Consider the following 23,252-nt stretch of genomic DNA (forward strand, 5'->3'; position numbering starts at 1 on the left):
GCAATTGGGCCGGCAGTTGCAGAGAAGAATAATTTTTACTTTGCAGCCGGAAATTTCAGCAAAAATACAAATATCAAGATGTCTGGCCGATATACATAAAACTGTATAAGGTCCACCTAAGGTACTTGCACACTAATTTTCAGAGCAATCAAAAGAGCGGTTCTTGAGTTATTTATTTTTGACCATTTTCACATTTTTTAAGCTCATTTGCATAATTTAGGCAATGCAAACTTCATTTGAACAAAATTCCATCTATCGGATGCATCCATACACCAAATACCAAGCTAAAACGTGCAGCAGTTTGCGTTTTTCTGATTTTGACAGACATACTGTACGTACACAAACATACATACATACACATACACATGCAGACGCCACCGACTTATGTTTATATGATAACCTCACATTGGTATACCAAATGTGAGCTAAAAACAAATGGCAGAGATGCAAGTATTCCGGCTGTAAACTTACTGATGTTTTAATAAGCCAGTTGAATAAAATTGTTGCACATATTTACATCAGATTCAAATTTGAACTTGAAAAAAAACAGGCAAGTTGAGGTCACATGAAAGCTTGCCTCTCACATATTCAAGATTCACATCAGATACTTTTTGCAAAATGAACTGAAATTTAAAGGTGAAATAATTAGCAGTCCAGTTTTGTGAAATCATTTATCATGAATTACTGTTCGCAACTGGGACATTTTCTGGCAATGGTACTCTAGTTGATTGTTTTCAGCTATACTTAGCAAACTGAGATGTCGATGTAATCATGTTTGTGTACAGTGTGAAATACTGCATTTTTCACATACTGTACCCAGGTCCACATCCTGTGCTGATCACTCAGTTATTCATACAGAATTACATTTTAAGTACCCTGTTCCATTATTCTTTTTTAGAACTTCTTTTATTTGGCATTTTTCATTTCCAACTCATCCCTGCATTGTACATTACAGTTTTGCAGTTGACACATAAAATTTTATCCTATGAGATATTTACATGATGTTTGTCATCAAGCAATCTGAAATGCTCATTTATTTTGCTATCTGCCAATAGGGATTTATTGATTGGGCTCCAACATCGGTGTCAATTCTCAATATGGTTGCACTGAGCCAGTCATATGTACAGGTTACATAACAATGATGACACCAAAATGTTTGCCAAAGAACAAGTTGCTTAGCAGTGGCGTGAAAAGCCAGAAGGGTGTACACTATTTTATTGATTAAAACTTACATTAATTTGATGATAGGTTGAGCGCTCTCACACATACATGTCACAAAATACTTAGTTATCTTGATCGCAATGTGTGACATGTTAAAACACTGGATGAATTATGATGTTTCAGAAGGCGCCTCGGAGACACAAATTTGGACTCTCAAACTTTTACAATTCTCTTCTGATCTACCACTTGTGAGGATTCACTTTAAAGCTTTTGGTGTAAGAAATCTTTTCACTGGCTTAGTTTTTCAAAATTTGAAAATTTTATTTTTCTCCGTAGAGTTAACACAGAGATGGCAGCAATTTTGAATCTTAAATATCGGAAATCTTGAGTTATTTGTTTCCCTAGTACCAAAATTTGCACAGTGACCCCATATTTTTATTCTTGATTTTGAAAGAGAATGGTTGAAAGATTCAATGGGATTGCCTCAAGGAAAGTTTGAGCAAAAGTTTAAGTCTTTCACTTTTGAGGCGCGAACTACCTTATCATCAAGACATGTCAAAGATTCAATGGGATTGCCAGAAATACTCAATAAATTATAGAAAATCCTGAAAGATCAGTGAAGTTGTTATTCTCTTTCAGTGGCTTTCAATATAATGAAAAATAGATCTGTTGTCACTTTCAATAAAAATGTCACACATAACAATGTCTTGCAGAATCCCTTTCTTACCAATCTCAATAAAACAACAGTTTTACATAATTTCTGAATATTTTGAAATCAGAGAAGAATTTTCCTTTTTTGTTCTTCAGAATAGCTTTCAATTCACAGAGGATCACAATTGTGCACTTGTATGCAGTCTTCAAGTAAAAGCAGAGATTACGTTGATGAAAAATATACAGCATTTAAGGAAAATTAACTTTCTCCATTGTGCTAGCATCTTCTCCTCAGTTTCAACGGTATAACTGCAAAGTCTGCGGTTTTTAAAGTAAAACTGATGAAAAGTAACTTACATATTATGAAATAAAAATAGAAATCTGCCAGAAAATCATATCTTGCAAAAATAGTGCTTTGTGGCGTGTTATTTTTCAGTTTGTCACTTTACTGAAAAAATATTTTATTTGATTTCAGATATCAAATTATGCTACAATAAAATCACTAAAATCTGTTAGTTTTCGCCATCATCATCATCGTCATCATCGTCGTCATCATCATCGTCTTCAAGATCATCACCATCAAGATCATCATCGTCATCATCGACCTAGAGGAGAGAGATGATTGAGTTGAAATGTACATACTGGCATGTGTTAGGGTATTCATGTCCAAGGCTACATTGAAACTTAGCAAAAACAATTTTTTTCTGAGCAAACATTAAATGACAGCGTTTCTAACTTAAAAACTGCTAAAAGGAGACGCAAATGATGAGTATACTAAACAGACACATCATTGACATGTGCATGACAATATTATCATTGTTAATTTTTGCATCTTTGAGCAGACACGACTGAGTATTTGAGCTATCTTTCAATACGTCACCAAAGGTACCATTTCGAGATCTGATTGATATCTGTTACAGCCCCGATTGAGTTGTGTTTACTTCTGCTTTGATGCTACAAAACTGATAAATTTATTAAACATGCTAAAGGTTAAACTATGCCGAGAAATCAATAATGAATTTTGTAAATGAATGTTGTACTGGGACAATTGGAGTGATAACATTTCTACTTATTAATTATGAAAGGTACACTGGACAAACTATTTACTCGAACAAAGATACTTATTCCAGTATCTAAGCTTCACAGCTTCACAGACTAGCTTTCTTTCATTCAAGCTGGTAAGAATCTAGCTTAAAATTGCTATCTCACCTGTTGACCCAATTCTTTCAACTTCTTCTTATATTCACTTATTTTCATGTCTTGATCTGCTAATAAAACTAAAAGATCATCTTGTTCTTTTTTCGTTGATGCCATATCTTCAGAAATTTTGTTCTTCTCGTCCTCAACTTTCTCCTTTTCTTCTCTGAGCTGATTCATTTGTTCTCTAAGATTTGTAAGTTCTTCATCGTTTGTTTGAACTGAGCTCTGTTCTTTAAGAGTCTTATTTTCATCTTCCAATTCTTGTTTCCTTTTAATGACAGTTTCCATTTCCTTGGTCAGTCTTTCTGTTTCCTGATTGGCTTTGCCGACTTGACTCTCCAGCTCAGAGATCTTGGTTGCCATGGCTGCTTTCTCTGCAATTAGTGCAGCATTGTCAGATGCAGATTCTGATGACCCCTGACCCTGTAATATAATATTGGTAGCACTCATTCTAACTTGCAGCAATGAAATATACCACATTTTGCACCTTGATACAATTTTTTCTCAAAAAATAACCGTGTTAAATCAAGTTACTTATGGTCAAAATTAAACTCACAAGAAATATTTGCACAGAGACTTTTTTCAATTTCTGCAACCACAATGCATTTAGCTATTCACTGTAACGATTCCTATTAAAGATCACATTCACATGCTTTTCAAATAGAGATAAAGAAAGTGAATGTACAGGGTTAATAACTGATGGAAGGTCGAAAATTCTTAAACGATGCTTAACACGATTTTTTTCCAAAGGCAGAACACAGGTAATAAAGGTTGAACATAATTTGACTTCCTAAATATAATTTTGTTGATCTAACATTAGCACAGATTTTATGTAATCCTGTACTTCACAAAATAGACCAAGAGATTTCAGTATTAATCCTGGCAACCCTGATATAATGGCAATCTATTGATTATTTTCATGCTTGACCATGGCTACCTTACTCCATGTGGAGTAAGGTAGGGAAGACAAGTACTAACTTATTCACTCACCATTGACTGGATCTGATTCGTAAGTTCTTCAACTTGTGCCTGATATCTTTTGACTTCATTTTCTTGTTCTAAAATGACTGTTTTTAATTCTTCCAATTCTTGATTCTGTTCTGTGACTTTAGTTTCTAGCTCTGCCGTCCTTGGTGAATTGTCACTGCTGCTATCTGGCTGTGAGTCTTCGTGTAAGACAGTCTTAGCTTCTGATACGGTCAAGTCATTTTCCTGGTGGGGAGAATACAGAGGAATTACGTATTTTCTCAATGACTTCTCCTGAAGGATCAGTAACTCTAACTTTTGATGATTTTTTCATGATCTTTATTTTGTATGTTAGTTGCAAGTTATTGTTCTACTACAAAACGCATGTTGAAACATCCATTATTTAGTTGTCAACATGGTGTCTGTGTGTATATAATGCACTGTTATTGTTTACATTTGAATTCTAGTCCGGACCAGAATTAACATTTCAACAATAACAGTGCAGTTTGTACATGTACAGGCCCAGTTAAGGAGCTGAATACTGCATAACTCAACATGCTTGGGGGAGTAGAAAAAGAAATTACGGTTTGGTATTAAAAACATGGGGCCCGGGGGCACCGACGTCCTTTGTACCTCCTTACTGTTTATTAATTGCCATAAATGTGAAATTTGGCAAAAAGTCAAATTGTTTTGACATAAATGAAAGTTATTTGAACTGGTTGGTTACCGCTCCAGCATAAGTTCAAGTGTGGATTCTAAGTATCAACAACCTTGATATGAACCATTGACTAAAAAACATTTGCTTGTTACACTCACCACACTTGTACTTAGTATTTGGAGTGTACACCTATCTTCAATACAATGATAAAAAGTTTGGACTCTGTAGGTCAACAGTGCATCTTTAATGTATGAGACTAAATAAGCTTACCCCTCAAGTATGTATAGGCCAAAAACAATATTTAATTTTGAATATGTAGTGCAGGGAAGGACATACAATATGGTGAAAAGCAAACTAAATATAAAAACTGAATATACAATTATATGGAAATGTTGTTTTACAGTCATGAGTATCTGGTGTGTGCCGAGAGACAAATATTAAAATTGGACAGTATCATCCTGACCACAGTTTGTCTGACTGGTTGTTTCCTTCTGATTTTCTGACACGGTGATAGGTACAAAATATTATGCTATTCACGATAGTTATACAACATAGCTTGCATTTTGTTCACAGTAGAACTGAGTTTTACATGTAAGATAACTTTCTCGTAAACTGTAAATTCTGGCTTCTGGCAGCTCAAACGTCGCAATACTACATTTTTTGATATGATATGGAGTGATTTGCACACATGCAGTGACAGTCGATATATTCATAGTTTGAGAGTCTACTGTACATTAAAGCATAGTGATGTTGACAACTACATGCATGCCAGTGCACGATTTCAAAGTAGCCAGGAGGAAATTCTAATGGTCTTTTAGTGGAAATATAGGTATTAAACGACAGTGAAACAAACAACATTAGTTATCGTGACCTTGCTAAACTGCAATCTCGGATCATGTATGATCTAATGATCATGCCAAATTACCATGTCGGATTTAGCCCTGCGTACGATGCTGTGTGTTCCGCTACAGCTATTCGCCCCGCTCACCACAGCCCTGCAAAGACCCGTATGTAGGGTCGGTGACTTCAAATCCATTTTGGGACTTGACGTAAAAAGCCAAATTACTGCCGAAATTCAGCGTTCTTGGGCCCAAGTCGTATCCCTGCCCGCCTCAGCTACTCGATCGCTTCCAAAAATGCCAGTCTTTTATTCACTTTTCGTAAATAGCCGCCGATGTCGGCAACTCTCTCGCTAGCCCTGCGTACGTACGCAGTGTACGCAGTGCATTCCCTGTGTGCGTTCCTAACACACAGCATCGTACGCAGGGCTAGCGAGAGAGTTGCCGACATCGACGGTACCGGTTATTAAGTAAAAGATGATGTCAAAATCAATGCACAACTGTCGAAATTACCCAAAATAAGCAACAGAAAACTAAAAGTTATCGCTGTGTCGAAAGGACAGTATATCAACATAAAAAGACGCTAGTTTGTTATGACATGGAGGCCGGAGGTAGAAGGACAGAGCATTCCCTCGCTCTCACCCAGCTATCAGTACGGGCCGCCGGTGGGATTGCCTCGCTATTAAAAGCAATGGATTCGCCGGTACTGGGGAGTACGGAGGCCATCATTCTTCAGTCTATCGAAGGAGCGGTTCGTGCCAAAAAATACATGACAGCAATCAAATATACGCTAAAACCTTTAAAACGTCAAAATTCGCAACTGACCGAGAAACATGATGGTCGGTTCAAGTCCTGAAAAACAACGCTAACTTGTTATGTGCGCATGCGCATATTAAGGGGAGACCCATTTGATTTGGGGGGGGGTATGCAGGAAGTGGGTATGGGAACTTTTTTTGTTAGAGAGACAGCATTGTTTTATTTCTACAGTCAGACCTGCATCAATTTTTTTTTCAAATGGAATAGCAGTGCAATTTTTCAAATTTAAGCCAGTGTTTCACATATCACAGGATGTTTTTATTTATTCATTTTACATTCCAACAAATGACAAACAAAATGGAAAGTCTATTATATATACAACTTTAAATTATAGAACACTTTTTTGGCAAATCAACTGTGATCAGTACTACATGTATACCTGCTTTTCTTTAAAACAGTCAATTCCTTTTAAGTTCTCAGGGGAGATGTTATCTTTTGTGGTCAGAGAAACAAGGCTCACACATTGTATTTAATTATATTTGTTGTTCCTCAATTTTCATTGTCAACTTGTAATCTTTCTAACATATTTATATTGAGAGAATAATGTATTGGTTTTAACACTAATTTATTGACTCCTATCTTGTGTTTTAAATTTTCACGATTTAGAGAAGTCAAATAGTCCCATCTAGATATTGCCTACACCATTGAGATATTGCAACAGAAATCCTGAAACATGATTTCTTGGGTCAGAAAAGGGAAGGAAAACATCAAGTGCACCGAGGTGTACAGTAGTGAATGCTTATATCATAAGTGCTGGAAAAAAAACACATAAGAATTACTTGTGGTAAAAACATTTGCGTGCCTTTGGCAGCATGCCAGCAAAGAATACATGAGAATGAAGTTTCCAAAATTTTGCTCATTTCAACAGCATTGTGACAATTCCTTTTTTATTTCTGTCTGTTATGAGAATATTTTTTCTCAAGCCATTACAGGCTTAATTTTTTCTTTTATTTCACCTGGTGACAATTTTTTTTTCCTCGAAATCCTCCATACCCCCCCCCCAGAAATCAAGTGGTTCTCCCCTAAGTGAGCCCCTGACCTATACGGGCCAGTGGATTACTTCCTCAGTAGAACTGATATGCCTGCCAGTACAGGGCTCGCGTTAGCGCAAATTGTTTACGTTTTCACGCAAGACTGTGGTGATTGCACGCAAAAAAATACAAGTTTTTACGAGCACTGCACGCAAACATTTCCCCTATTGTGTCCGGTAGATTGGAATACCCCCAAAGGCGATGGTGACTATTGCCAGCTATAAATAGACATTGACAGTAGCTAGGCAACCATATATCTATATTGTGACTCCACTTGCGCCCCTGATTCTGAGGTAAAAGAAACAATATTGCAACAGGTCATGGGTAGTCAGTCTGTAAAAAGTTGCCTAAAATGTTGCAAAGTTGTCACTCGTTGTAAGCGTAGACGCGTGCATGATGTTAGCAATTATTTGATATGCAAATGACGGTACAAATTTGAAAAAAATGTAAAAATTTGGCCGTAATCAAAATAACGGTAAATCATTTGTACTAAATCATGGCAGGAAGACAACTTTCTCTGTTTGACTTTCACGTTTCTAAACGACGCAAAACAGGATCCCCAACAAGAGAACCTGAACAGAATCAGCAATCTCAGGAAAATAACCGACAAAGCAATGCAGGTGAGACGAGTCAGACAGGGGTTAATTCACGTGTTAAAGCGGTATCAGCGGGACTGGGAGAAGCAATTCGAATGGTTGACAGTAGATGATCCGTCAACAGCCACACCGAAAAATGAGTGCAGTGTATGCCTTCGCACAAAGAAAAAGAATAGATTTACATCGGGGATGCAGTAATTATCAGAGGTCAGCTCTCGTTTCCCACAATGAAAGTAAAGATCACACTGAGTCACTGAAAGAGCTCAAACTGAAACAGAATTTTGTGGTAGCGACAAAGAATGCCAGCAAATCTAGTGATGATACAGTGACAGCACAACTACGTACCGTGTACTGGCTTATGAAGGAAGAGCTTCCATCCCATTTATTTCCAAGTTTATTAAACTTACAGCGATTAAATGACTGCCCTGCGATAGTCGGTGCTAATGTTTACAGTCACCATGGAATTGTTTCGGAAATGCAAGATTGCATTGACACCGTCATTAAAGATGAAATCAGCGCGGAAATCGGACGGAGTAAATTTGTAGGCTTACAATTGGATGAAAGTATTGATATTGCCGTTTTCAAGAAATTGGATCTGTACATGAAATTAGTGTTAAATGGAAAATCCCAAACACGTTTCGCTGGGAATATAAATGTCACTGATGGGAGAGCTGAAACCATCTACCTTGCAGTTTGCCAATATTTTCGAGACAATAATATACCTCTGAATAAATTGGTCGGACTTGGTAGGTGCGATGGAGCAGCTGTTATGACAGGTCAGAGAAGTGGCGTTGGCGTGAGAATGAAAGCTGACGTTCCATATCTCATCCACATTCACTGCCTTGCTCACAGACTAGCATTGGTCAGTTCGCAAGCCGCGGCATCAGTAAAGCTGATTGAACAATATCAGGACACAGTCAATCAAGTGTTCCATTATTTTGATGCATCAGCCCAGCGTTACGAACGATTGCGAGCCATGCAAGATGTCATCGACAGTACGGAAGTGAAATTGAAAAAGCCGACGCCTGTCCGATGGTTGTCACTTGACGCTGCGGTTACGTCCATCGACAAGTGCTGGCCTGCTCTATGTGCCACGCTCGAAAACGACGCAACTAACAACGCGAAAGCTCACGGAATTCTTAACAAAGTGAAAGAATATTCATTCGTCGCTGTTACCTGCCTACTGTTAGACATACTTCCCGTAATCTCACGGGTCAGTAAGACTTTCCAGACTCAAAATCTCGATTTGGCCGTACCGCGAGTGATAATCAATACCGCGATCGACAGTTTGACGGCAATGCGGGATGACAACAATTTACTTGCGCATTTATCCCACTTCAAAAATAACATCGAACGGCCAGACGATGAGCATACTGCAGCTCGATTCAGAGATGTTGAGATGAGGGATTCAGGCAGAATACGGCAAACCCAATTTGATCACGCGGTACGCCAATTTATCGATAAACTTATCGAAAACATGAACACGAGGTTTCCAGCCGATACCCTGGACATTTTGACAGCGTTTGACATCGTGTTCAATCCTCGACGTTTGCCTGCCGTTCAAAGAGAGATAGGTCAGCATGGCATAGCAGCTCTCCAAACGATCATTGACCATTACGGGCAAGAGAACGATCTGTTTGATGCCGAAAGTCTCCGTACTGACTTTCTACAGTTCAAATACTTCGTGAACGCACATCGGAATCTCCAATTCCCAGAATTTTGTGAGGAGTTGATCACAAATCATAGTGACAACTTTCCAGAATTTGCAACGATCGCTGAGATTGCCCTAGCAGTTCCACTGACCAGTGTTGAGTGCGAACGCGGATTTTCCTGCCAAAACCGTATCAAGTCAAAGTTTCGAAGCCGTCTCGGTGAAATCCGTCTACAAACACTGATGCGGGTATCCATTGAAGGACCAGACATGGCAATATTTGACTTTCGTAGAGCCAGGGAAATATTCCTTTCCCGAAAACAAAGGCGTTAAATATTGATCATGTTACTGCTGCCGGATGTCTCATAGTCATCCTTCGGAATTGAAAAAGTACAGTCGCTAACTGCTCCAATTAATGACGTAAAATGAATTTGTCTTGTTACAGTTGAACCTTTGTTTTTGCTGCAGTCTATTTCTGAGCAGCGTTCTGAGCGGTGTTTTGTTCGAACTTCATTGCGTTGACGTTGTGCGTGACAAAGAGCAAACATTTTGATGATCAAAATAAGACAACGTAGACTGGTTGGAGACGTGACCTGTTGCACATTGTTTTATTGCGCACTTCTTGTGGGTTTTTCCTTGTGTTTCCTGTTCCCATCAGCTTTAAATTGAGAAAATTCGTGAAAATAAAAAGGTTGTTGAATGAATTGACTGTCTCACTATCTACCATTGCATGCTGATGCGAATGTACCGTCCGGTATGTGGTGAAGGTCATAAAAATGAGGCGATTCCACTTACGCTTTGGGGAGGGAGGCGGTAGTCAGTGTTTTTTATTGCACTCAAAGAAATTGCGTCTGCACGTAAAAAAAATGTATCCGTTGCGTGCATTGCACGTAAAAACTACAAAGCCTAGCGCCAACCCTGCAGTACCGGTGTTTATCGCCTGCGGAGGCCATCATTCTTCAGTCGATCAAAGGCGCCTTTCGTACCCAAAAATATACGACAGCTGCAAAAGTGCATCACTGTCAACTTCATAACTATAGAACATGTTGAAACACACAGTGAAACGTTCACAATGTAAAAAATGTGCCCATACCGAGAAACAAGATGGCGTCCGTTTCGATTCTTCAACTCAGATTTTTGTCCTACAGTTGTGCGCATGCGCAGACGGTAGCTTTAGCGAAAGTGAGGCAAAATCAAGTAAATATAAAATAAAATGGATAAAAATATTGTTTAAAAATAATGTAAGGCATGTATCACCAAATTTTGAACATTTCTGACGGTATTTCAACTATACGAACACCCATGCCAAACATCACAATAATCAAATCAGTGGTTTTGAGGAAAAAGTGAAAATAGTGGTTTTCAGAAAAAAGCTAAAAAAGTGACTTTAAAATGATTCAATCAAAAAAAGAAAAAAGACCGTTTGAGATACATGCCCAAGTGACCACCAGACCAAATTTCAGAAAAAGTTACTGAAGCGTTTCTGAGATACCTGCGTCCACAGCATACGGCCCACTATGTTGGCTGTATTGGGCCGCGCCATCACATTAGTACCTTGTGCCCACAGGGCACAAAGTACTAATAAAAACAGTGAAAAATCATCCAAAGTTAGTGTTACTGGCCCCTTTTAAACTAGAGCAATCATCATGAAAGCACCACAACTCAGTGTATGAGATAATGTACAATATAATTGGTAACCTAGGTATAAATACGTTTAGAAGTCCCTGACTCATTAATTGATGGTAGTCAACCAGTGTTTGGTAAGTCCATCAAGCCAAAAAGCTGGTTAGTTGACTGCACAGACTTGATCTGGCTGTTTTAGTAACAAAAGCTTTAAGTTAAAAGATCTTGTCCAGTTTATATCCAGGCCCCTGTAAACATGATTTTCACAGACTAAAGCTGCTAAAACGAACCAAGCCAAATTGGTGAAAATACATATGGTTTTTGCTCTATACCGTTTTTAACAGACTTAGCAGATGGGGAAGTGATAATGTCTGGCAGGAAATGTGTTAAGGTATTTAAATAAGCTGACTAACTTGCATTATAACTTACAAGTTTTTCTATAACTTCATCTTTTTCTTTTAATTGTTGATGTAAATTTTCTTGTTGTTTTTTCATTTCTTCGATTTCTTGTTGTAATTTGGATGTTTCTTCTGTATCTGCACTGATCCCGAATGAATCCATGATGGCCGCCTGTTGGGCATGTGGGACCTGCTGGGTTGCCACGTCGCCTTGCCCCATTGCATCTGTAGAAACAAAGTGAAAGTGGATAATGATAAATTTACTCAGTGTTCCTGTTGCTTATGTATCTATCTTTTGTATCATTGCTGGTCATATCAACCGCTCAACTTAACCCTGCCATCACCATTGGTTTTGCCCAAACTTGTTGTTATTAATGGTGATTTTGGACCTGTTTACACGGAATTAGGGGTGAACAAGGGTAAAACAGTGATCGGAAATGGCTGATCTACGGATATGTTGAATTTATTTGGTTAAATACATTTAACGAGGTACACATGCATAGGATGGGGAGAAGTTGAAATTCATGGACTTGGGGACAAAATTTGGTGAGTTATATAGTCTCCTGTGTGAACAGGGGACCTATCAGGTCTTCTCAATGAAATATATTATAGATGGTCACATTTGAATGAGATGATGGATGGAACCATATATACATGTAAAAGGGGTGAAAGAGATAAGAAATATACAGCTTGTAGTGTTCAAAGATTTAAACCGTTACCTTGTTGTCCCTTGAGAACTGCATATTGGTCTTTAAGCTGTTGTATCTGTGCCAGTTGATCTTCAATCTGCGTCTTGGCAGTCGTATGCTCTGATTCTAAAACCTTGTGCTTATTTTTCAGGTCTTGAAGCTCTTTGTCCTGGAGTGGAGGGCAGAGAATTTTGAATGGTTACGGATAAATGTGATGATGGGAGAAATCACTGTCTTTCTGATTCGTTACAGTGTATACGTAAGAAACAAAATTTAAACTTCTTTTCTCAAGACAATAGATTGCTTGACAATGTTTGCATTTAGTCTTCTATTTTGTGAATGCTGAGTTTCTTCTGAAAGTTTTGGAAAACTTTCAAATTTTACCCACCTGTTCTCGTATGAGTTCTTTGTACTGTGTTACAATGTTGTCATGGGCCTCTATTGTCTTCTGATGATTTTCTGTAGAATTTTCTGTGGTTGCTGATCCTTGCACAGACTTGACGATTAGTCCTGTGAAAAAATTATTAAAAATCTTCAAATCAAGATGTCTTTGAGTTACACTGGTTGTGAGAAATGTTGGGAAGTACCTTTGACAGCTCTTAAAACATACAGGAATAATTTTTAAGCCAAAACCTTAAAATTCTTGTACCTATTTATCTTATATTATCTGTAAGTTTATTCAGCATACTTTCCAGTATTGTACAGTGTAATTGCAAACAGCAACCCCTTTGCCAAAGAGGGTTGAAAATCTTGAAAACAAACCTAGGATGGTCAAAAATACCACATATGATAAGAAAAGTGGCAAAAACACATACCTTCAAGTTGCTTAAAGAGTGATGTAAATTCATAATCAAAGAGTAGTTGATCTGAGCTGTCGTACTTCATCTGTGGTTTCTTAGCGGCTTTGGTATAACATTCGTGTTTGGATACGGCGTCTAGTTTCTCAACAAATGATTCAACACCTATCCTCTTTGCAATCAGTTGTCTAAGATTCTCCCTGAAAATAAAGAAGTCATGTCAAGAATACATCAGTGATTTATTTTGAATCTTAACATACTTCATAGGTATGGCAATCGATCCCAGGGCCTAGGAGTGGCACATGTAAAGCAGTGTGTATCTTTGCGTCAGAGGCGGAATAAACTATGAGTGTATCTATTCATCCAGGAAATCTTAATCCCGACTGCTATGTTTGTACGCACATAGAGCCAGTCGACGTTAGGGACACAAAAAACAACACGAGGAATAAACAGGCAGTGGTTTTGAACAAAATCAATGTACCCGGTACTTCATCAGTGTCTGTAACTCAGCGCTCTGAACATAGCTCGTAACAAGGAACATTGGATAGCACGTTGGACGTGTAGACCTATAACAGCCACTCATGTAGTTTGTGCACAGTGAAGATTTTGCAGATCAACAACTTTGACGGAAAATGGACCGACTTTCTACCGTAATTTTTACCTCCTTCGATTTAGCACAAAATTTTCTTATGGACTATTGATGCAGGATTACACTCGTTACGTGGTGGCAAATCCTAGTCGTATTGACGACTATACTGCGTAAACAGTCACTGAATAAACTTTACACGCATTTACGAGCACTGAATATTTTTACCGTTTTTAATCTAAAGCCGTCCGTATACGCGTATGACGGTGACCAAAACAACACAAGGAATTTTGTCAAAAAAAATTTGAGTTAAAACACCCAAATGCCGTACGATGATCATACAGAACTTTGAAGGTTTCTGGACTAAACGACCCCAAACCGACCGGATCTCAGTCAACTGTACCGATGTCTACTCTATCAGCGTCAACTCAACCTTTCACTCCAGAAAACTTTACCATACAAACTTGGAATATACTAAATTTACCTTGAAAAAAATTCAGCTGTGTATCGTATGGAAAAGAGTTTACCGGGGCAACGGGGCAAATAAAAAACCAACAAACCCCAACAGAAACAATGGAATGATCATTAGTGTGCAAGGTCGCTGTATTATATGTCAGGGTAAAAATTTCTAGCTTTGAAATTACAAAAGACGAGGCAGAATGTGTTACTGCCGATACCACAGCTGACTCTATAACTTTCAGATGCGTACATTGGTACATAACGTAATGTTGATAGCAAAGTATACATTGTAGTTCTGTATACATTGTAGTTCTGTTCTGTAGTTCAGTGATAAACACGATTCCCGATATACCACGGCTGTTGATTTGAGCTGCTGCCTTCGATCGACAATTTTCAACACAAAGACATAATATCAATAATTTTGCGGGATTATAAGAGCCCGCTGTCTTCTGATACACAACGCGTAAAAATAGGTTATTCCTGTTGAGAAATTCGACAGCAAGTGAATTTCTTACTATTTTCCTCGCAATGATTTTTGCACCCGAGTCTATTTTATCACGGCCACTGAACCATTTCTGACGACAAAGAATCAGTTCACACTCATCGTGGGAACACATTGCAAAGACGTTCAAAAAATTTTCATCACAGGAAAGATTACCGTAATCCCCGTTTCAAAGATGTAGGAAATGTATAATGGGTCGTTTATCTTGAAAAATGCCGAGCTGCAGCCTCTAAATACCGGTACAAAATGCTTTTTCTTCTGATCAACTTCCCGACAACTTTACAAGCCCACTCCGGTCGTCACATGACGGTTGTAACCGTACATGTGCTGCCGCCAATGGAGAATCAAAAAGACTTCAAATCAAAAGTAAAAAAATATAGAAAAAATATCGATATTCAAGTAATGTAAAGAAGAGTAATTTTGATAGGTTCAATTTATTGTACATTATAAAAAATGCCCAGGTCACTCGGAACAGCGTAAGATTATACCTAAGTTGTTCGAATTAATACTACACTCACACTGTAGGGTAAAAAGATCGTGATATACTGCTTCCGCCAAGCGAACCCGCTTAGGCTAAAGACGGTAAAATGACCATACATGTAATTATTGTTGCTAGTCTCTGTAAATTTTGCCGAACATTCGTTAATAGTTGTCAAATTTCTTGAGTTTGTCCGAAAACTGTTTCAGTGAATGACGTAAGTTTCAAGACACGTGAGTGCGAACGCAATATCGATATCGGGATAGTAAAGTCAGTTACGGGCAATCGAGGAAGAACAGAAGAGTCTATTAATTAGCAAATTAATAATAAATGAACACCAGGTTACCGTGCATCTTGAAAGTAAAAAAAAGGTAATGTTGTGCCCTGGTTGGGAAAGAAACATTGATAAAGATTTCAAACAAACGTCAGATAATATGAGAGCAATTTAGTAAAAAAGACAAGCTCAGGAAAACGTATAGAGAAGGACGACATCACGGCGATCTTCAGACCTTTCATCATGTTTCAGTCTGAACGGTCAACATTTGATGCTATAGTCTGTAGCAAGTGTCTCTTTTTGGATAACTCCAACAGAGATGAATGGATCGCGATTTAGTTTCATCACCCCGACCCGACCGGAAATAATGCAGCTCATGGGCACCTGTATAATCGTCGCATGAACGTATCCAAAGGCCGGCCACTGCATGAGCCTTTGTCCGTGCATCGCAAGCAAACAACGGTTTTGGACACCACGAGAGCAATTTTTCGCTGTCTGTGAGCGGTTGAGTGATTTGGGTAGCCAATGGAGCTACTACTTTGGTAGCTCCATGTGTAGGCATAGATCGGAGTCGAGTTGATTTCGGCTGAAAGTAGTTAGAAAAGTAGCTTTTCGTGCTCAATCAAAAATGGGTCCGGTATAAATGTCCATGTAACCGTTGGTCAAGTATTTTGCTCAGTATATAGTAAGAATCGTTTATTCATTGTTGACATCGTAATCGATCCGATGTATACAACAAATGTTTGATCGTTTGCACCTTTGCGCGTACCCTCGTGATTGGCAGCTGTTTGAATGCTTTCATCTATTGTTCTTTGGACGCTTCGAACACAGCATCGAAGCAGTTTTGGCATCAAAAAGCAACTTAAAATGGAAAAAACTGAAAGAATTCGGCAACAAGGTGATTCCACAAGTATTCACAAAACGTAACATGTTGAAACAGTGCTTCGATTTACACCATGGTTGTTGAAAGCTCCAGATTTTCGGGAGCATTCGTTGACGCTGCTACCATGTGCCACTCATGTTGGATTATGAATGCCCAGGGAGATAGGGGGTATTTATAGCCTCCCCCTGCCTTTAACATACTTCATAGTGTTGAATTAGAAACAAAGATTTCTAAGTTCACAAATAATGAAAATACTACTATAGAAATAACGGACAACACGCTGACCATTAATATATTTATGTACAAGGGTGAGAGGAAAGCCAAAAATTAACAGGCAAGGCTTGCCAAGCCTATTAATATTGGCTTTGCTCAAGCCCGCGCCCATAAATTAACGTTAATGGTCAGCGCGGAGTCAGTTATTTCCACAATATTATCAACGAACCCCATAATCTGTCAAAATTTACGAAAATTTCCCGTGCGAACGACAACGGGGCCCCAGAACTGGTCAGTTTGTAGTGTGGGCACTGCAAAAATTTTGCAAATCCGGATATTTTTTTGGAAAAAAGTGTCTAAACTTGGCCCACAAGTGCTTTATTTTATTTTGTGATTGATTATGATCTTTGTACAAATCACAATTTTCGTTTTAGCTTTAAAGTTCCTATGTTTATGATTTTATTCATATTCACGGGCATGTAAACAAACCATTACTGTGTATTTGTGGGCAGTCACGCGGTTCAGCTTGACTAATTAAAATGTGTTGGACATGGCATGGTCATATAATACACAATATATAGCGTACAGTGTTCAGGTTAACAATAAGCTAGTATTCAACTTGAACTTTAGAGATGTAAACTTTTGCTCAAACTTTCAGTAAGGAAACTTTCAATCATTTCCTTTTGAAATCGAGAATAAAATAACAGTAACCGTACAAATTTTGGTACGAATGGAACATTAAACACTTACAATTTAAATTAAAAAAGCTGCCATACCTTAATCTCCATGGAGAAAAATAAAGTTGTCAATTTTCACAAAAGTAAGCTGATGGAAACGTTATTTATAAATGAGTTTCCAAATGAGCCCCCAAAGTGGCAGACCAAAAATGTATTGCAAAAATTGACAGTCCAAATTCTGTACCTGAGGAACATTCTACCTTATAGTGAATTTCAAAATAGCTTGGAATTACAACATGCTTGGCTGATTAGAAAAACGTTTCTGGTGATAGAAAATAATGCCAACTGCATCCATTGCAAACATTCTCCTTTGATAGATTTTGCAACAATTTAACCAATAAGACGTCCACTGGTCTCACTTACAGATCATGTTCAGTGTAGGAAATACCAATTATTGCCGTACACACTGTACCAGGAAAAACCTATCGTTAGCATTCTGTGCAGTTTTGTGATGGAGGCAATATACGAATGTTAAAGTGGTCAGTGTACATGTGAGTTTACAATGGGAGCGCAGTAACAATGATGATGTTGACTGTGGCACAGTGATTCCAATTATTAACTACATTCTAGACTAGATTCCAATTGTTAACAATGATAATAGACAATACACAAATACAGGCTGGGTTGAAAAAACTGAACAGTGGACATTTTGACATAACTTTGGAAGTAGATCAAGATACTCTATCTTACAAACACAATCAAGATACTTGAAAGTGCAACAAAAGTTACAGCTACATGTAATTGAGCCGTAACATGGACAAGGGATAAAATAGATTGTGGTTCAAAAATCTGATATGATACTCACTTATTAAATGCTGCTATAGAGTCATCATTGAAGTGAACGCAGATACCCAGTAAGAAAGCACACAGTCCCTGAATGACCTGGTCAGTTTCATCAACATTGTCAGCTACTTGAGAAGTTAACTGGTGAATTAGGCAGTCAAGGAAATCAACATCACAAGTCAAATATGTGCTGTATTCCAGAACCTACAATTACCAGAGTTAGTACATGAGGGTGTTCTCAAGCGAAAACAAAGTTGTACATTGTACTGGTATGGCAGTACTACTTTATAAGAAATGACACATGAGGGCGCTGTCTTGCAGCATGGGCAGCTTGCCATTCCAACCTGAATTGAATTTTCAAATGCATTAATTTACATCATATATATTCTGCTGTTAAAGAAAAATTTAAATTTCTTCTCAAAGTTTTAGTAATGAACTGTTGTCTTGGACGTATTCTACCACGTTCATTTGAACATACTGTTTGTAACCAGCAGTGAGGGACTTCAAATACAAATCTGTTACTGGAAATAACCATTGGTGGTCACTTCTCTTCTCTTCATTTCTAAATCTCAATGTCAGTCTATATATCTCTGTAAACAATCCCTGCTTGTCTACCTATCTGAGGCTTTACAATCTTTTTCACCACTGCCTTAGGCTTGAGTTTTTAATTTCTCAATCCTCTTTTTTAACCCACCTCCTCATCCCCTCACTCCAACATATTTGTGTACTGCTGTGTGTGTCTTTGATCAAAGGATACATATGGCACATTTGATGGGTTGTTTAAGAAGTGAGTCACAGCAATGGGACATGATGATGACCATGAACATAGCAGTATCAGCAATCCAACTTTACTCTGAAGCTTACTGGTTGGCTGTTCAAGAAAGAAAGTGAGTGGTTAATTTTACAGCTGATTATAGAAGGTTATCAAAACATCATTTCTGATTGAAACTGTATGATGATTTAGGTTCATCTGAAAGCATCATTAAGAATGATGATGATACAGTTTATATATATAATGTACATGTCTTGGGTCCATACAACTACATAGGATGTGTGCATGAATATATGGGTGTCTGTGTCTATGAATATATGGGTGTCTGTGTGTATGAGTACTTGGTTGTCCGTGTGTATGAGTATGTGGGTGTCAATGTGTATGAGTATATGGGTATCTGTGTGTAACGTTGAATGAATGAAGAATGTGGATGGTTTGAATTCTATATTGCTAAACTGAATATGGATTATACTTGGTCCTTGCTAAACAAAATGACATATAAACATAATCCTAGGGGGTCTGATATTTGTGAACTAAGGAATGGCTCGCAAAGATAATCTTATATATTTTGTGAAGAAAATTTGTCTGAGTTTTGTTCAGATGTGCCTAATGTATATCTGATTTGGTGCGTACAATAGGATGATCAGAATCTGACAAAGGAGAAATGCATAGGAGAACATGTAAAATGACTTCAAGAGGAAACAAAACATGCCTCGAAAATTTTACAGTATTTGTGTACATCATCTACAGTCTATCTACCTGTGCTAATATATTTGTACACTGTTGAAGTAACGACACTGGTGGCGTGCCAAGACTTGTCGCCAACTGCACACGAAGCAGCTGTTCCTTCTGATTGTTGTTGTCCTTCAGTGCATGTGCCAGTGCCACTGCAGCACACCAATTAGATAATGAATCTAAGCTGAACAAACCACCACACAGCAACTGACCCGCCGTCACTGCCCCAACTGTAACAGATACACAAATTATTGATAACATGAAATTCATATTTATTAGGGGGGAGGGGGCAGGGTAGAGGGGCTGGCAGAAGTAAAGCACATGTACAGAGTGTGTCATGCTCACAACTGTAACTTCTTCATATCACCATTGCCTGTAACCCGGACATAATTTGTTAATGACTTTATTGCACCCTTTATGTACATGTACACTATCAATGCTGAGCTGATCCTCAAAGGGATAATAAGTAGCAGTAACTTTTGTTAATTTTGACACTTTTTCTCTCATTCTACTTCTCAAAGCCTGTTGAAACACCCACAATCCAACTGTCAACATAGACTGTACACGCGTATAAAGGTGTAAAGCATATGTAATTGTTCATATTTGAATTCTAGTCCACACCAGAATTCACTTGTCAACAACATACATGTAGTAACGCAGTCTACACATGTACAGACTGAGTTGACAGGTTGAATATTGAATATTTCATGGTCTGGACAGTAGAACAAACAACTGCAGTAGACATACAAAAACATAAAAAGTGAAAAATCACCAAAAGTTACAGTTACTGGTCCTTTAATGATAGTAACACTACATGTATCTATCTATTCCATTTGAATCTACTTTGTACATACACAGACATTACTGCCATCGTAACATAACATCCATGAAATGTTCAACAAACCATAGCAGCAAGGAGTAAAGACCACTCAACGCTTTGTTCTACGTTTTATACAACCCAGTGGTGCTACTTTTTAATTTGTGACTCTCCACTTGTGTAATGCTACCCTTCATTGTGAGTTTCACTACTTGATAGTCAACTATTTGACCCTCATGCAGAGTTCTGATTTGGTATTGCAGAGTATTGCCTTTGTACCAAAATTTACCTGCAAAAGGTGCAGTAAGATACTACTGTTTTACAATTTTCATTTGATTTCTGTCATTTGCAGACACTTTCTTCACAAGATGCTCAGTTGCTGTGCTTGCTGTTGCTTGTCAATTCAGGGTCCATACAAGCAAAGTCACTTCAAATTCAAGGACTTTCAAGGACTTTTACAACAATTTTCTAGGACTTTTTGAAGTCCAAAATACCAATTTACAGATATCATTTTCCCAATTTATCATATTTTACATGTCATTTTACTTGTCACTTTTACAATATCATGATAATAATTTGCAGTTTAAGCAAACTGTAGGTGGCTTATTAAATTTTTAATGATTTAAATTTAGTTTCAAGGAATATTCTGCAGGCTTAAAGATTGTGTATGGAAGACAAGCTGCTGTTCAGCGTGTAAACATACAGATATGTGAGGATAAGAACAAGTAATAAATCGGTATTACAAGGCTTCCACGACGCTCAGATCAAGACTCCTACTTTTTTCAACCAATAAACATGAGATCAAATCAGATAAATTTGCATTTAGGTATTTGACATCATCACCGTACTGTTTTGTCACACTTGGTATATGTGTTAAATACAGCCTATCATAGCAATCGTTTGGGAACTGGTCAAAGGTCAGTCTATTGTTGTAACTGATTTTTTCATAAATGTGAAAATGAGGGATTATTACAGCCTTGACTCTTCTCATGCAAAATAACTTCTTAACATGTTTAAGAGCAATGGTGAGTTGTCAAATGTAATCTGAGATTTTTTCTGCATATAATATTTTGCTGAAAACTGCACAAAACAAAATTTCTTTGTCACTATCTAGGTTGCACCTTTCTGTATGGCAACACTTTGCTCTGAGAATGATAACGGACGATGCACCACATCTCAAAAGAACATAGCTTATTGGTTGGGTGACTATTATTGTCATGATGGAATCATTTCCAGACAGCCAATCAACAACACAATAGCCATAGTTAAGACTCTTTAAGTTGCTATAAAAAATTAAGCTCTATGAATCAGATATAACCTTCCGAGCCAGAGCACATCAGGAACTTGATAACATTTGTTATGATGGAGCTGGCTGACAGGTACATGTATTTGTACTTGTAAATGAAACACAATCTATTTCATTATCAGGCAGACATGCATACTACACCCTTACTGCTAAAAATATCAAAAAAAAGTTGGGCTGATGTGCAGCGTCTCAGAATCTTTTAGCCAATTGGTTGGATGAAGCTCATCGTTTTCTACTGTATTACATGTATTTCCAACCAGCCTATCAGATAAAGCGCCATCCTAGATTCAGACTCCTTAAGTTGCTGTGAATAATGACAATCTACCAATCAGATACAAACTTCTGAGCCACTGCACATTGCCAGAAAAAGTTAGTATGGTGACTGGATTCCCCTGAACTTTTCACCTTTAACCTTTAACCTCTATCTTTGCATACACTTTATTAAGTCTTGATGTTAGCATTGGGCTTACACCAAATAACAATGGTGAAAAAACATACACATATATGTATATGAGACACTGACATGAAAACATACATGTTACCATGAAAACACATTCCAGTGATGGACTTTTCCATGCAAAGTCATTTTCCCGAACAAGCACCCATTTTTTAACTTTCCTTCCAAAGTTGCTTCAAAAGTATTGCCACCGGACATGCAGTTTGATTAATCATCCATTATGCACATGCGGCCTCCCTGGCAATTTCAACCACACAAACTTTGATTTCTGAATGTGCTTCTCAAAATAACATTAATCCTCACATACTCTAGATAAAACAAAACTAATAATTTTGAAAATTGCACAAATTTCTAAATATCATGTAAATATTTTTAACTTTGTCAAAACAAAGTTTAAGTCTCCAAATAATTTACATAATTTGAATAATTACGATAATAAATTAACATTGATAAGTAAATAAATTGACAAAACAATTTGCATTCAGCAAAATGAATGTAAAAATTAGCTCTTGAAAATATTTCATCTACATTAAGATCCCTGTCAAACACAAGATTAAAGCATACATAGTTGACCCTCTCTCTACTGAAATAAACGATACACTATTACCGTTATTAATTTATTAATAACTTTCAACGAGAAAATTCAACATCCAGAAATCACAAGTTTGCTATAAAAACTGCAAGGTTGGCCTGGAGTTTGCTTTCAAAAAAGAATGAGACACATCTTCGTACCTTTCTCATAGAGCACTGTTTTACCGGAGAGAAAAAGACGACACCAGGTTTTAATTTTTCTGCAATCACGTTTTGGAACATTCTGATTATTGTTGTTTTGAAATGAAATAAGTGACCAGTGCCCGATGAGAGGAAACCACTTTCAGAGAGTGTTTTAGGAAAGATTTGAGATACAGCGATGTAACAAACTTGATGCAAAACACAGCCCCACAGCAGGATAAGGAAAGGTTGGGAAAGCCACACCAATGGAAAGTGTCACACCGGATAATGGTTGGATGGAGACATGGAAACACAATGACAATGGAAGTACATGTATTATCACACTAGGATTAACACACAAAAAGACGGTTTTTCAGGACAGGGACACACAGTATGAAAAACAGGAATGTTACTGGTTAACATAAAACATACATGTAGCACGTAGTAATTACAAGCTGACAAG

The 23,252-nt window shown here is 37.7% G+C and overlaps 1 protein-coding gene across 2 annotated transcripts in view; it reads right to left on the reverse strand.

Annotated features, from left to right (window-relative positions):
* Positions 1-453: 453 nt before the first annotated feature.
* The window catches only part of LOC139123181 (general vesicular transport factor p115-like), a 42,520-nt gene continuing 19,721 nt past the window's right edge, over positions 454-23,252 (reverse strand). The window contains exons 10-21 of one of the 2 annotated variants that reach the window (XM_070689276.1): positions 22,811-22,825; positions 19,523-19,728; positions 18,749-18,862; positions 18,014-18,132; positions 13,095-13,276; positions 12,668-12,789; positions 12,310-12,448; positions 11,622-11,815; positions 4,003-4,224; positions 3,022-3,435; positions 1,738-2,417; positions 454-1,644 (exon numbers count right to left, since the gene is read on the reverse strand). In XM_070689276.1, the coding sequence (XP_070545377.1) occupies positions 2,325-2,417; positions 3,022-3,435; positions 4,003-4,224; positions 11,622-11,815; positions 12,310-12,448; positions 12,668-12,789; positions 13,095-13,276; positions 18,014-18,132; positions 18,749-18,862; positions 19,523-19,728; positions 22,811-22,825 (1,820 nt within the window). In that variant the 3' untranslated portion in view covers positions 454-1,644; positions 1,738-2,324. Of the gene's footprint in view, positions 1,645-1,737; positions 2,418-3,021; positions 3,436-4,002; positions 4,225-11,621; positions 11,816-12,309; positions 12,449-12,667; positions 12,790-13,094; positions 13,277-18,013; positions 18,133-18,748; positions 18,863-19,522; positions 19,729-22,810; positions 22,826-23,252 lie in introns of those variants that run through there. The other variant, XM_070689277.1, reaches the window with a different exon arrangement.

This window comes from Ptychodera flava, chromosome 22 (genome assembly GCF_041260155.1).
Source record: "Ptychodera flava strain L36383 chromosome 22, AS_Pfla_20210202, whole genome shotgun sequence".
Lineage (NCBI taxonomy): Eukaryota > Metazoa > Hemichordata > Enteropneusta > Ptychoderidae > Ptychodera > Ptychodera flava.